The sequence below is a fragment of the Myxocyprinus asiaticus genome, chromosome 20 (assembly GCF_019703515.2).
Source record: "Myxocyprinus asiaticus isolate MX2 ecotype Aquarium Trade chromosome 20, UBuf_Myxa_2, whole genome shotgun sequence".
In the NCBI taxonomy this organism is placed as follows: domain Eukaryota; kingdom Metazoa; phylum Chordata; class Actinopteri; order Cypriniformes; family Catostomidae; genus Myxocyprinus; species Myxocyprinus asiaticus.
The window spans coordinates 6,379,269-6,396,136 of NC_059363.1; the positions used below are offsets into that span (position 1 = coordinate 6,379,269).

General features: G+C 40.3%; 2 protein-coding genes across 2 annotated transcripts in view; both read right to left on the minus strand.

Moving 5' to 3' along the window:
• The window catches only part of kiaa0586 (KIAA0586 ortholog), a 175,386-nt gene that overhangs the window by 139,156 nt on the left and 19,362 nt on the right, over window positions 1-16,868 (minus strand). The window lies entirely within an intron of this gene.
• irf2bpl (interferon regulatory factor 2 binding protein-like) lies at window positions 10,750-13,571 on the minus strand. Its single transcript, XM_051647047.1, has one exon. It carries the CDS (start codon window positions 13,554-13,556, stop codon window positions 11,442-11,444), a length of 2,115 nt encoding a protein of 704 aa, XP_051503007.1. The 5' UTR covers window positions 13,557-13,571; the 3' UTR covers window positions 10,750-11,441.

Sequence of the window (16,868 nt, forward strand, 5' to 3'; positions counted from 1 at the left end):
AACACAGAACACGGGGGAGTGCCGAAATACAGTACATAACTGTAGCTATTCAGAATAGGAAGTATACATTTATATTAATGTAATTTCATTAAATATTAATGTAATTTCTTTTTTATTCCTGTAACGTCTGAGAAAATGTACAAATACAAATATTTTTGTGAATCTCACAAAAACCATCAAGAAATGTGTCAAATTTCACCCCAAAATCAAAACAAAATGTTTGCATAAAGAAAAGTCAACTTATTATTTTTCTACATTTTTATATTATATTTTATGATGATTTTTTTTTTCATTGTGATTTTCACAACACTTCCCCTATTTTCATGGTTGTAATGCAAAAATAAATAACCAAATACCTAAACAAAATAAATAAATATATTTTTTTATTTTAATGTTATTTTTTTTCCAAAATGCACTCTTATTGTTTTTAACAACATGCTCACAAAATCATTTTAGCTGCATGCATACAGTACCATACACAGCCTATTGATTGAGGAAAAGGCTAATTCTATCTCACAAACTGGGGATGTTATTTGTCGACATGATTGAAACAAACAGCTCAGGAGGCTGATCAATCCCTTTTATTTTCAAATGAAAGCAGATGATACCACACCGGGTGTACAGACGTGCTGTGGGTTTGTTTATACACAGAGAAACGCTCGATTAGATCCAATCAGAGGGCCTGAAATAATACTTCAAAAGGCATAATGGAAATGAAACTGATAAATGACATCACCTGGGTAGCTCAGCAAGCACTGACGCTGAATACCACCCCTGGAGTCACGAGTTCGAATCCAGGGCGTGCTGAGTAACTCCAGCCAGGTCTCCTAAGCAACCAAATTGGCCCGGTTGCTAGGGAGGGTAGAGTCACTATGGCGCGTGGCAAGTTGTGCATGGATGCCGCGGAGAATAGCGTGGGCTTCCACACGCGCTACGTCAGTAACACACTCAACAAGCCACGTCTCAGATTGACGGTCTCGGATACAACTGAGATTTGTTCTCCACCACCCGGATTGAGGCGTGTCACTATGCCACCACAAGGATTTAGAGCGCATTGGGAATTAGGCATTCCAAATTGGGGAGAAAATTAAAAACAAAACAAAAAAGAACCATCCAACCATCCTTCAGAGGGCAAACCACACCCATAGTCCTTTCTCGCAGCTGCATCGGAGATAGATGACAACCTTTGGTTTCACCACAAGGTCGTTGGGAAGGTTTTCATTACATGGGAGTTTTGCTGCGATTAATAATGATGGTTTTGGTCCAGTGAGATCATCTGTGTTTGTTGGTACAGGATCAAGGCAACAGTTGATACTAATGCAGACACAGTATCCTGATCCCTTAACAGCTCTGTGAAAGCATGCGCTTTCATATTTAGGACAAGACAAGGTTGAGCGACTCAAAAAAAAGGCCATTAAGAAAACAGGGAACACAAAAACAACTTGAGAAAGAGTCAGTTAAGCAATTAAGAGTACTTTAAATAGCAAACCAACAATTACAGCGCATGCTTGTTTAGAGTGGACACTACAGAATTGCTGAAATGCATTTTTGTAAGAACTTTATAACGGGGCTCAAGCACATTAAGCAGATACTTAAATCCTGTGCTCTCGACGACTGAGTATGTTTGCATATCTGCAGTAATGAATACTCCTATGGCTTTCGTTTTCGCTTTAACCCTGTCTGAGCTTGCAGTGAGAGGCTGCTTGAACGGCGTGGCGAGACTAACTTGCACAGGATGTTTATGCTTTGCTCCTGTAAACTCAAGAGACACGTGGATGATTTCACTGCGAATGAGTCATAATGTTAGATGTACTTCCTGTGACGTACCTGACTTTGGTGAAACAGAGCCGACACACAGCCTTCATCCTGTTCACTACTCGTTGCCCAGTATTACTGTAGTTTACTGCGAAACAATAATGCTCCCAAACAACAGATTTTAGAGATGGTGGTGGGTCTTCAATCTCTGGCTTATTTAAGACTGATATGTTTTTGGGAAAAATAGTGAGCTCACTAGTATAAACTTCACATGCATTTATCTGATCCGCAGATTCTAGTGTACCATGTGGCGCTCTGTTCTGGTTAGTTTTGTTTCCGTGCGGTTGTTGTGTTGCTCCACAAACTTTTCTCATTTTAGATGTGGTTTGTATTGTTCGTTATATGTTGTTTTAATATTGGTTTCACTCATGCTAAGATATGTAACCATTCGGTTCGGCGCGGATACATGTACCGTTGCAGCCCTAATTCAAAGCCATTGTAAAACGCAGATAAATGCACACCTGTGACCGAAAACAAATGTGTAAAGTTTACGGTTGCCAAGCAATCCAGCAACAGCATACAGAAAGGGTAGTGAAAAAATTAACCTGAAGAGCTGTTGTTTTCTGATTATAATTAATAAATGTAACTATTTATTAAACATCTGTGTCTTTTATCATAATTGTACCTAAGAAAACCCCATATGAGCCGTTCACACTAAAGACTTGTGAGATGTTTGCGTTTAAGGCAACGTTCACGCTAACCTGTTTAAATTCGAAAAACTAAGTTTTGAGTTTCCAAAAGTCATTGTTTTCCAAAGTATGTGGTAATGGAGAGCATTTTTGAAAAGCCTCATTTTCGGTGGAGAAAAAAAGCATTCTAGTGTGGATGAGAGTGAAATGAAGTGTTGGTGCACAATGAACATAACAGAAAGCAGGTGTGCCGAGATGTGGTTTAAAAAGTTGATGTTCTTTTTAACCTGAGATGGCATCTAAAAAAAACGCAGCATTTCTGCACAGGATGCTCAAAATCAATGAGAAACTGCAACGGTCAAAGACGCCAGTCTAACCCATGTTTATGTAGAAAAGCAACTGTAAAACAGCACAGACAGATGGAAAAAGTGTCTGTGTGAATGGTCCCTTACATATTGTAAAATCACTGTAACACATGGCCTCTCGTGGCTTTTTGCTTTACAAAATGGATAGTTCCAACTCTAAATTCGGAGACGTGTTTTAAGTAGCTGTACGTCTTTATCATTTTCAAAAGTAAGAGATAATAGAGAGTGTTTTCGAAATGCTCTGTTTTTGATGGAGACAACGCTGTTCTAGTGTGAATGAGACACATCAGTGTAGCGAAAGCAATGCGTTTACTAAATGTGTAGACGTGGCCTGTGACTATAGAATGTGCTGTCATTAATGTGCCAAGCTGCAAACATTTTTTGGCAACCGTAGACTGCGATTAGGCTAATGAACAATATTATGTGCTTATTCCATATGTTGCGATAAATTTGACAATTTATTGAAGTGGCGGTAACAGCAATATGATGAAAGCCTCGAAGTTTTGCATCGTGCCTAAGAACACCCCTTACCTGGGTTAAAGTCACTGTAATATACAGCCTCTCGTTGCTTATTGCATTAATAAACTACAGAGCACTTAGGTGAAAGATATACTCTCTCAGGTTACAGTGGATTGTGGATGATGACTAGACTGCAGAATGAGAAGGAATGAATGTGTGTGTGAGTTGGGGGGAAGGGCCCCCCGGTGGAAGATGGATGACAGAACAAGCCGCTGACTGAACTCGCTGCACTGTGAAAGCCTCAGAAACCTGAGGCCACTCGGTTTTAGCAGAGCTCCAGTCTAAAATGGCTGCCAGTCATGTAAACAAGCCAGAAAATGAAAGGGGGCTACATTTCTCCAGTCAGCCAGCCAACACATTAACCCTTTCCTTCCAACCAGTCTATGCAACTATAAACTCAAAAACAGAGAGCTCAATGGTATGTTGAAATAAATGTGATGAATGTCATATTCAGGGATTCACCGATGTATCAGCTGCTGATATTTATCAGCCAATTATTGACCAAATGAAAACCATCGGCATATCAGTTATAAGAATGAAAACGCTGATATGACAAACCGATTGTTTATTTGTAATTAATTGTCAACATTCTTTGTGAAAACTCTGTGAATTTAAATGTACAATCCAGTAATAATAATAGGCACAATATGCAGAATGGTAGGCACCCCAAAGAACATGTAATACTTCATTTTTTATTCTCTCTCGTTCTCACGTAAATGTGGAAAAACCGGCATAAACCCAAGCGACAGTTGTGAAAGCGGCACTAAGCTATAGGCTACATAATGAGTGAAACCATCCAAAACGTTTTAAAACCAGCAGATATTGACTTCTGAGACATCGGTATAATATTCATTAATGCTGCATGATTGATTGAATTAAGACTGAAATCACAATATAGCTTTGCGAGATTACTAAACCTTAAAAAGCATGGTTTAAAAAAATATAGTTTGCATTTAGCGCTTCAGTCAGCTCTGTGTGAGCAAGCAGCGCCCTCTAGCGGTCTTGACGGCAATATCCATTATATCAATATAATGTTTCTTTGGTTAAAACCAATGTGGTTGGCATTTCCATGGAATTGCTCAACATATGTATAATATGATTTTTTGTTTTGTTTTAGCATATACAGTACAAACGTGTACAATATGAGTGCTGTTGTTTTTTACTGCCAAAAAAAAAAAGTGCAAAAATGTTTTAGAAGTACAAAATAACTTTTTTTCTTATCAATCATCATGTTATCATATTTAGTATTTTTTAAATACGTTTATCTTGTATTTATCTTTCATTGTTGGCTCTGTTTAAAATATTTGGCCTGTCATGGGTTCAACAGAACCAATCCATGTTCAATAGAAATTATTTATTGTTAGAACAGAAAAAAAAAAAAGCTCTTTATACAATTTTAAAGCATAATTCCTAAGTAAAACAGTGATCTGATGACAAAAGGTGAGTGGCAAAATATCGGTATCGGCCTATATTTTTTTGTTAAAATCGGTGCCGTTCAAATATCAATGTCCAGTCAAACACCAGTGCATCCTTAGTCAAATTTACGCAAAAAAATATATCAGCATGTACCTTTTGTATGCACTACGGTTATTTAAAGGTATACTTTGTCAAAAGATTAAAATTCTGTAATCGTTTACTCACCCACATGTCCTTCCAAACACATGTGACTTTTTTTCAGTGGAACACAAAAGGAGATCTTAGGCAAATTGTTAGGCACTGTGAACCTCGGTCTCATTCACTTTCATCGTCTCCTCTTGTGCTCTACAGAAAAAAAGTCAAAACATGTTTGAAACAACATGAGGGTAAATGATGGCACAACTGACATGTTTGGGTGTACAATCCCTTTAAAAAGGTAGTCGGATGGCACATGAAAGAGTCAAAAGCTTGGTCCGATACAAAGATTGCTCACTGTCAGGTATTCAGTTGGTTCTCAGTTCAACACTTTAGATCAATCAAGTGAATCCATGCTTGAACAATCCAGGCTGCGAGCTTTCCAAGACAGACAGATTCTCCATGGTGCCCCATAGTCCATTTTCATGTGCTCAGAAAAAAGCCTCCCCAAAATGAAAACGGAGGAGTAGGAGTGAAATGCAAGTAGAAATCAATTCCCTCTCTGCACCTTTAATGTCTGCAGAAAGAGGTGGGGGAGGCATACACCCACTGTAGCCTGCTTATTTGCGAGGCAGGAATGGAATGTCTGAGATTGCATACATTATGTGCCAAAGAGGCCCTGAGCTATGGAAGATAGTGCTGACATCATCGTCTATAAATGGCTATGCTCGCAGGCACAGTGAATGAAAACAAAATGAGAATAACCCCTTCGCACATAAACCCCCTCTGTTGGTGCTAAATAACAAGCACAGTCAAGGAAAGTTAAATGCCATTTCGCAGTCAGGGATGCACTAACGCTCTGGGGGGAAAGGAGGGAGAGAATATACGGTTAAAGGACTTGCATTGGGTTTTTTATTTTTAAGAAATAGAACTTCTTAAATGAGTATAAACAGACAACATCAGGTGGCAGAACACAATGTTTATTGTCAGTTTGTAAACAAGATTTTGCTACATGCAAGATAAATAACGCAATAAATAATTGCAAGAAAACTACACTGCAATTAAGACGCTCGTATAAACATGGCTATACCTTTATTTCTACATACATAAAGGTATAGTTACAAAAATAAATAAGAAAGGTTTGCATTGCAAAGGATATTTCATTTCAATAAATTGAATGTGAGAAAATCTTGCAATCATCATGCATTGTGCTGACAGGCCTATAAACCAGCATAGGGGCATTATGGAAAACCCCACACAGCTCCTAAACACTCACCCTGTCTTTCTTTGGTCAGCCAAACAGACAGTTCCACCTGCTCTGAGCAACATTTTGATAGTGCCACAGAGTCAGTGTTTATACTTTAGAGAGGAATCTAACTACAAATGCTCTGCTTATACGTAGTTGTTTCTGCATATTAGACTGAGGTAGAAAAAAGTATTTTAACATCTTTTTTTAACAAAGAACATGCAAGATGTTCCTGTACTGCAGAAGAATTGTGCTGCAGCCAGCCAAACGTCTGGCACACGTGGGGTTAACACTGAACCTCTGTCTCCACTCTTTGTGTCCGCACATTCCTGAATAAATGATGTTTTGAACAAGGCTGTTACCATGGGCAACTGTGCACGATGGCACTGCAGCGTAACCTTTGGAGTGGCTGTATTTTTATCTGCTGGAAACTTCACCCTTGGAGGGAGGGAGGAAGGGAGGAAAAGATAGAATGTGTGTGTGTTATGGGAATGAAGGGAATAGGAGGAGGGGAAGAAGCTGCTGGCTTCCCTGGCTAGCTAAGGGTGGACAGACTGCAGTGATTTTACAATGTGAACAAAAACAAATGTTCCAAAATAGGCAAGCTACGACAAAGATGCTTACCAAGAATGCAAGATATTTTCATTTCTGAGATGTTTGTTTCTACCTAAATAAAGGTAGTATAAAAGAAATTAAAAGATTTGCATTGCAATGGAAAGGATATTTCACATCAATACATTCTTTGCAAGAAAATCTTGCAATCAACATGCAATCTGCTGATGGGCCTATATACCAACACAGTGGCATTATGGAAAACACCCCCCCCCCTTTTTTAATTTCCAAATGACCATATAAAACAACCATCTGATCTTCTGATAAACAAGCCTATAAAATGTCTTGAACATTTCTGCACATATCTGTCTGCCGACCTTGCAACCAAACAATAAGGAGACTCATCCATGTCTTGTAGATGCCTGTGTACTAAGCATTCCATAAAAACGTGCAGAATTTGACACACACACTCTTACACCACACAAAACGTGTGTTGTAAACAGGAAGTGAGACCCGCACCTTCTCTAATGGGTGGGGTTGGGGTATCTGTTTATTTTCGTCTTTGTATGTCAGCCGAAACTTGAAGCACCTCAACACTTCAAGTCAGTTTTAGCATTACAATAGAAGCCCACTCCTGATCCAGACAACACACCTTTGATTCCTCACAGACAGAACAGAGACAATATCACTGCAATACACAACAAATCATAACTCCAAAAATCTTCATTCAATTTACATGGAATATGGTTATATTAAACACATTGTGCACAGAAAAACTTGAGTTATTTTAAATTAAATCGCATGCCTAATTCATTGCACACTCATGCGAACCCTTGTGTTTTTCAGTAGTATTGTAAATATGTTCGGCAAGAACATTTGAATTCAGATGAATCATAAGGAAGCAATTGCACTTTTACACAAAAAAAATCTGTTTTGATTGTGCAGTATACCTAATTATTAAGCTCAAACCTCTTGAATATCTCATCTTTTGACTAAACATATTTATGCATCCAAGGGGGGAAAAAAACATGTAAATAGGCATGGCCTAGAATTTGAATCCCGATGCATCATTTAAGCAAACAATTGTATTATTTTTGCACAAAAAACTTGGTTTTCACTGTGTCGCAATAAATATATACACTACCGGTCAAAAGTTTTGAAACACTTGACTGAAATGTTTCTCATGATCTTAAAAATCTTTTGATCTGAAGGCGTATGCTTAAATGTTTGAAATTAGTTTTGTAGACAAAAATATAATTGTGCCAACATATTAATTTATTTCATTATAAAAATAGAATTTAATAAAATAAAAATAAAATTTTTTGAAATTGATGACTTGGACCAAATAATAAAGAAAAGCAGCCAATAAGTGCCCAACATAGATGGGAACTCCTTCAATACTGTTTAAAAAGCATCCCAGGGTGATACCTCAAGAAGTTGGTTGAGAAAATGTCAAGAGTACATGTCTGCAAATTCTAGGCAAAGGGTGACTACTTTGAAGATGCTAAAATATAACACAGTTTTGATTTATTTTGGATTTTGTTTAGTCACAACATAATTCCCATAGTTCCATTTATGTTATTCCATAGTTTTGATGACTTTACTATTATTCTAATATGTGAAAAAAAAATATATATAATAAAGAATGAGTGTTTTAAAACTTTTGACCGGTAGTGCGTGTGTGTGTGTGTGTGTGTGTATATATATATATATAACATTAAAACCACCTTCCTAATATTGTGTAGGTCCCCCGTGCCGCCAAACAGCGCCAACCCGCATCTCAGAATAGCATGGTTCATGGTTCAAATAGCTGGTTTGTGTATTTCTGTAACTGCAGATCTCCTGGGATTTTCACACACAACTGTCTCTAGAATTTACTCCGAATGGTGCCAAAAACAAAAAACATCCAGCAATCGGCAGTTTTGTAGACGGAAATTCCTTGTTGAAGAGAGAGGTCAACAGAGAATGGCCAGACTGATTTGAACTGACAAAGTCTACAGTAACTCAGATAACTGCTCTGTACAATTGTGGTGAGAAGAATAGCATCTCAGAATGCTATTCTGAGATGCAGGTTGGTGCTGTTTTGGTGGCACAAGGGGGACCTACACAATATCAGGCAGGTGGTTTTAATGTTGTGGCTGATCGGTGTAAATATATATGCTTTTGAGACTCAATTATTCTGCTCAAAACTCTTGAACATCTCATCTTTTGATTACAAATATTTATGCATCCAAGACAAAAAGGTAATGCTGTGCGAAATATGTAAGTTATGAGTTTCTATAAATGTCGCCCTATTTCAAATACTGCACCCTACTTAATTAACACTATTAAAAAATCCTTAAAAATGAATGTGCAAAATACATAATGAGAAGAAACAAATGTTCTGAAATGCACAAGGCCTTTTCAATACTTAAGAGAAGCCATTTCATGGACCCTGTTTAAAGAGCCCATATTATGCTCATTTACAGGTTCAATAAATTTGTGCATTTTGCAAATGTGTTACATAGTGACGTAGCTATGTCACGGAAGTAATGGCTGGACTGCAAACCAGGTGTTTCAGGCAGTTCAGGAGCAGTGTTTTCTGTGGGAGAGAGTAACTCCCTTTGGCATAGACTTTGTGCTTTGTAACTTTGCAGACCTTTTACATGCACAAACAGCAATATTACACACTAAAGGAGAGGTAAAATCCTAAAAAGCATAATAGGGCCTCTTTAAATTATTTTGATCTAGAGGATGTGCACCACAGAATTCAACCACAGAGCCCACTTCAGTAAGATAGCTTGGCTTATGTACTGTTTACTGACCTTAGCATTCCCCCGTTATTTGGGACTGGATGCTCTTGCATGGCCGGCTGCCATGAATGAATTGTGCCACCCTTTATATGTCTGAGCTTCTGCAGGGAGAGAACAAGCATCAGCTTGAGTCATGGCAACAGCCACGCACCAACTGTTTTCCCTCACTACCGCAGCCAATGCAAGAGTACGACTGACAAGTCACATGACTACCAGCTGAATTCTAAATGAGGCACACATCCCCAGGGACATCTCAGGCATGTGCAAGCATTTTCCCTCTCTCGCTTTTCTTCCACGCATCAAAATACTCTGACACTCAGAGAGAGGAACAGGCAACAGCTCCTAAATTGAGCCATAACAGATTTAGACACAGTGTGCTGAAAGCAGGGCAATCATGTACTAATTTAACACCTCCTGAATATGTTAAACAGCATTTATCATGTGCCATTAACAGAACTTGTTGTTAAGGGAGTAACAAAATCGGCACACATTAAACAAGCACTGCTGCTAGCCCATGTGACACCCGTCAGGGCGTGCTGTATAGCTTTATGCCCTGTGGCTGCATCAAACATGTCACTTTTAGGTCAATGCACCAGAGCTACATACATTATGTCTGGAGCAAAAACAATGACATGAATGCAAAAGACACTGACAAAAGCTTTGAAAGAGATATGCTTTGCGTGATATCTGATCCACTGTTACACTAAACAACAGAGTAATGTGCTTCTTTGAGTTTGTCCTCCATTCATTTTAATCAGGGAGGGAAATGTTGGTAAAAAAAACAAAGTGGTAATGCGGTCAATTCAAAATGAACCAAATACATTCTCAAGTCAATGCAATTAACAACTTCAACATATGCAAAACATCAAAAAATGCCTCCTCCATACAAAATATTGATATTAAAAAGCATAGCCATTTTTTTAATATGTCAAATTCCAATGACCCGTTTTCTTTAGCGTAAAACATCATAATGTCAGCGCCTTGATATATAGGAAATATTTTGTGCAAATCTGATACGCATTAGCATAAATTTAAAAGAACTTACAAATTTTTGTATTATTTAAAAAAAGAACCTCATCCAAACCACTCCTGCTCATTATAATAAGTACATTTCAATTCAAAAGAATATAAAATAACTCCAAAAATATCATAAAGCTATTTTCACAAAGATAAACTGACATTACAGGTAGGCTAGTATTAAGCTAAAAGCACACTGCAAACCAAATATGGAGTGACATGTCTCATCCATCTACCTAAACAAATCAACACATCACAAAGAGTTAATATCAATGGATTTATTACAATTTACTCAGTTCCAAGGCACATTACAAGTCTTCTGTTACTACAGAAATATGTATAAACAAACAGAGCATATAATTTGTCATTTACAGTATTTTTTGCTCTACTAAAGCGTCCGTGCAACTTTTAAAGCAAAAAAGAGAGAATGAAAACACGTAATAAAATATATCTATATTCTCAGACCACGGGACAGTACAAATTAAAAAGATCATACTAAAAAAAATGAGACCAAGAAACAAACAATGCCCTCTCTTAGACTCACTTCGTTTGTTATACCTACCACAAAATGTGTATTCGTTAATAATATAATATTTTATTTTTTGCTTGGGATTGTACATGTAGATATGGAACTTAAGTATGAAATCGAATAGAAACGTTAACGTAAACCGTAAAAGTGCCGTCGTTTCCACGCACACTCTGCCGCCTCCGACACATGGAGGAGGAACGCGAGTGTCTCTGTACACTGATTTCTGTAACTTCAATATTCACAACAAGTAGGCTGCATCTAAAAACGTAGTGAGCTTCCTACCTAGGCGGCATCTTTACGCATTATAAACTCGTCTGAACGCAGCATAAGCGCTGCGCACACCTGTGATGCCCAAAAATGCCGTCTTGGTATGCAGCTTACAAGGTTTTCAGACCTGTTTCTGATGCAGGAAGCATATATGTATATTTAAGGGTCTCTTTCTTTCTTTACTTTGACATCCCCGGCTAAAATGGTCGCTATCTCGCCTTGCATGAACGCCCAAGGCACGTTTGACCCTACCAGGGGACATTTCTCACCGCTGGGGCAGTATACCTCTCCAGTGGCCCCCTGCGCTTTGATGCTCTCCCGGGAGCACGGAAAACAGAATTTATGGTTGGGAACAGATGGGCACTGGACGAAATGCGTGTCTTCTAAACGTTCGTGGCAGATAGTACAACACAAGGGTCCGTTATTTGCCATAGGCGAGTCTGGAATGTTCTGGTGATGCACCTGGTCCATGCCCTGATGCGAACCGGATTGAGAAGGTGTCCCGGTTAGACTGATCTCCCCGTTCCGGGAGGCTAAACGCCGCTGTCCGGACACAGAAGAGGGGGAGACCGGGCTGCTACTGTTGTGTCGGTTGGATGTGGTGGAGTGCACTGAGTTGTTGTCCTTTGGTGAGTGCGCGTTACCCAAAGTGTCTGCGACCGACATGAGTGCAGCCATGGGGGACTGTCCGTTCTGGGAGGCGGATTCGGGTGGCGTGGCTCGGCTGGAGTGGACCGATCCGAGGGGTGGAGGTCCGCCGTGAGAGGCTGTGAATGATCCGGATGCCATGGTCAGCTTGAGCGCTTCACTTTGACTCGCCATCCACTGCTGTCTCTGCTGCTCGCCCTCCGCGGAGTCCGGTTCTGGAGAGGCTTTGCGTTTACGCACGCCCGTCCTGAGCGCGCTGCCCGATGCAACAGCCCGGGGCACGTTCACCAGCGCCGAGGGCAACAGAGGGCAGCTAGCGTCGATGTACGGCTGGGGCAGCATTTCACCACCGAGTCCTTCCTTAAAGAAACGCACAGACTCCGGTAGTAAATCACCCAGGAGTCGCCAGTCACCCGAACCGTGCTTTTTCTCATATTCCAGATATTTAAACCCAGAGGAAAGCCCTCTGCCAAAGTCTTTCATGCAGTCCTGGTACATCTGTTTCGCCACACCAGACGCACTGGAAAACACATTACCAGATCCACTGGGGTATTCGATGAATATTTTAAGTTCATAGTCCATACCTGGCTTAGAAATGGCATCGAAAGCAAACACTCTGCCCAAAAGGGAATGATCTTTCTTGAATCTCACATCAAACGGAGTGCAACTGGAAAGTGTTATCAATGTTTCCCTTACTATCTTGGGTTTGTTTGCCCAGTCCTCTGATCTGTTCCTCAAACTTTCACCAAGTTCTGCCAGCGCCTCTGCGTTACGCTGTTTCTCTTTCAAATCTCTCTCTTGATCCGTGCTGGACACGGAACCGGGTCGTTTACCTTGCTCTGACAGTCCGATGCTGGACGGAGCTGGAGGAGCTCGTCCGGTCAGGCTGTGCTGGGCTATACTAGCCGCTGACGGTGGGCCGTTCAACAGGGTCTGTGGAAGCAAATTCGGCGGCACACTCATCTGGCCAGGCACTGCCACCAGCCCGTGGTTCCGACGCGAGTTAGGGCTCTGTCTGTTCAGTTCAGGTGGGCCATCTTCTGATTTGGGGAAGCCGTTTGGTCCACCGAGCCCGTTGGGAAGCCTGTGTGCGCCAATGCTGGAATAATCAAAGCGTGATCGCTCGGTATTTAGTGCGTAACGGTCCAACCCAGGCTGTTGTTGTTGTTTGGATGCACCGTCTACGTGATTCAGCTGCACCGACTCCTTGGATGACATCCCCGCTTGTGCCTTCACCGCAGGCGTCGGTGCGGGACCCGGGGATCTCCCCTCTTGGAAGCCATGAGCGCGCTTTAGATGGCGTGCGGTTTCGATGACAAACTCGATCCGATCAGCGCCCTCGTAATTCACGCAACCCCTACACACGGGTTCCGTAAAATCCCAAATCATAGCCCACGGCATGCGCGGTAAATCGCACAGATAACACGACTGTCTCCTCGACGAGGAGACCTGTGCCGAAGACATGTTGAAACTGCGCTCCTCACGGATCTGCTGTACGCTCTGAGTTGGAATTTTGCGCGCGCCTCGCCACTCGGAATGCCACCTGGCTGGGCCGGTGACGTCAGCACCACGTTCCGCAGTTCTGTTACAAAGTGACAAGCCACTTGTTGCCATGCGAGTGCGCATGCGCTAACCACTCCCTAACAAATCTTCTGAATGGACCGAGAAACACGCACCACCACGATGGCCAGTTTGCGCCCAGAATACACTTGTGTGTGTGTGGGGGGGGGAGAAAATCGTTTTTTTTTTTTTTCCACAAGGTGTATTCTTTTTCCGTGCTTCTTGAGTGCCCATCAACTTGATATTCCATGGTTTTATTTATAACGCCATATAATGTGCTATAAAAAAAAGCTTACATCAGCTAAATTCAAGCGTGATTTCTAATACCAACAAACTGTTCTGGCAGTATTTTACGCATAATGTTCTAGGACATGTGGAATAACGTAAATGCGCTGTGGTGAAGTGATATTCTTCAACATGAACTTTTGGAAGGGTGAGTGTGCTACATTTAAAATCCTTTTAAATAATATTCGTCATGTCTAATGTGGCTGTTTAGATAAAGTTATTAAAACAAGCAAAGCTCATAATAAGTGTGCCTGAAGACTCATAACTGAACCAGCCCCTAACATGGTTGCATTTTAAACCCAAGCACCCCTTCTAAATAATCTAAAATACTATTCGCTGTTTATTGCAGCAGTTTTGACACAGACAGTAAGATAATTTGATTAAATCAAACTAAGCTCTTGATAGGTATGATCAATAAAGACTCATAGTTGAACCAAACAATTATATTTTTGTGTTTTGTACACTAAGATCAGTCAGCTCCTCTGCTGTTTACCTTAAAAGAGCAATTTTCAGCCTGTCCCCTAAAGCCCCTTTCCCAGAGTCTATTCTCTGCTTAACAACACCCCACAGGCAAAGCAAAAAGAAAAAAAAAAAGAAAAAAAGCCCTGTTATACAACTAGACATGGAAAAACAGGCAGAGAAAGAAGTGAGGGAGGTCTGGAGGAGAGAAGAAATGCCATTTATTACAATCCCTGCATTCTGCTGGCACCGTACGAAGTTGAGCTCGATCCAAGCTGAAAAAATAAAAACTACCAAGTATGGCCGAGGCCAATTCAGAGGATGTGATTTTTCTGACTCCACTGAAAATTATTTATACAGTACAAGTTTTAAGAATCCTAAACCTGAAGGCCGAGGAGATAATATAATCACTATTGATATGCAAGCACATATATAGAAATACACGTACCAGCCCTTCTGAGTAGCATGCAGAATGACTGCCAACAACGAAAGCTCAAAGCCAGAGACGATTTGTACCCTATTTGTGGTCTGTGCTTGTGATTCGAACAGTGTAAAAAAGCCTGAGGCTATTTGTGCCCCCAAATTAGCTACACAAAGACAGGAGTGTTTGTGCCTAATATTTTTAGTTTCTGTGAAAACAAAGTCAGTCACTTGATTTAAAACGTAATCAGTTTTGAATTTGCAAATTAAGAACTCTCAAATGTCCTTGTGGAACAGAAGAGAGACCAAACGTGGAATGCAAATCTGTATATTTTGGGGAAGAAAAACACTTAAATTATATTTTGTAATATTTCATCAACATTTTTATAGCAAAAAAAAAAAATGCACTTGAAATAAACTTTTGCAGAATGTAAAGTCCAAATTTGCAGTCTGACTGTAAAGGTTATTTCCCCTCCTTTCGTTTCACTATCCCTGCAGTCTTCTCCTGAATACAGATCAGCCACTTGTCTCTCTATCTCTCTCTCTCTCTCTCTCGCTCTCACACACACAGGCCCTGTGCAGAATATCACCCACGCACCCACCTACACTCACACACAACCACACACATGTGCAGACACACACACACACACACACACTCTGCATGGAAAGTTTTCCGTGTTCAGCTTTCCAAAAGCTTATCGTAGGGGTTAACTCTCAGCTTCCGCTAAGTGGCTGGCGGGCTGCCAGAGTGAGGGATTCTGGGAAAAGGCGAGTCTTGCCAAGTACAAACTGCCAACATTAAGCAGGCCTGACAGCCCCTCTCCTCCTCCAAACCTGGCAGCCATTCAAAGTGCTCTTTCATTTGAGACGCTGGCAGGCGGCCAAATGCATGCAGATTTACTTCACCTATTCTCAGATGGAGCCGACAGAGACCGCCCCGCAGTTGCCATGGGAACCAAATATCATATAGAGCACTTGGTAACCTGCAGATGTATGACTCTCACTCTCCTTGCTTATTTTATTTTTTTTAAGGGCTTTCTTTTTACAAAGGACTAGTGACTTGAAAAGTAAGAAAAATGCGAAAAGAACATTTTACAATTCCTGTTGACCATTTGAAATTTTTTAAATTCTCAGGAAAACAGCCAATATAAATGAGGCTTTCTTTCTGGTATAAACACCATGGTACTTAATGATTAAATGGCCAAGTGGTCATTCTGTGTCAGTTTATAAATTTGGCAGCAGTCTTGCCAATGGTTTCCAATATTGTTTTGTGAATGTTACATGTTGTGCACTCTAAACGTTCATTTAAATGTACATCTTATTTGCTATCGTTAAATTGTTTATTGCATATCAATATTATATTGGCCCACAGCCACCATGCTCTTTAGATGGGTGATTCTCACTAAACTGGTCAAGAACATGTCCTGGGGCCGGTTGCACCAGCTATACGTAAGTTACAACTTAGCCTAATGGCGTAAATGGGCACTAAGTCACAATTTACACACTACTTAATATGCGAGCATAGCACCATTAAACTTAGGTAGAACGCAACCCTACGTATAAACAAATTTGAAGGCTGCTTATTGGATCAATACAAGTAAACGTCATATTATGTCACTACGCATTACGGAGAGCTTATGACCTACTAGTTAAGTCTTGCCTTAAGAACAGGTGGTGCAACCAAATTAAGCACTGACTTAGTTACAAACTATCTAGTAGTTACTAAACGAAGTTCACTAATGATATTTTACTCTCCATGGATTCAGGTTCACCTGTCGTCTTAGTTTCATTAGATCTCAGTGCTACGTTCGACACTATCGACCATAATATTCTTCTCAATCATCTAGAATTATGGTTGGCATTCAGGGTATGACCCTCCAGTGGTTTTCCACCTATCTAAAAGAAAGGACGTGCTCTGTAAATGTAGGTAATTTTTCTTCTACGTCAGCTCAATTACAGTGTGGTATCCCTCAAGGGTCAATCTTAGGACCCTTGTTATTTTCCCGGTATATGCTTCCTCTGAGCTCTATTTTTCAGAAGCATATCTTATCACTGTTATGCTGACGATTCCCAATTTTATTTCTCAGTGAGTGTAGACAAGAATTGTTCATCTGAGAACGCCCTAAATTGTTTAAAAGATATTAAACATTGGCTGGCAAACAATTTCTTACAATTAAATGAAGCAAAACCAAAGTTCTGATTTTAGGTTCCTCC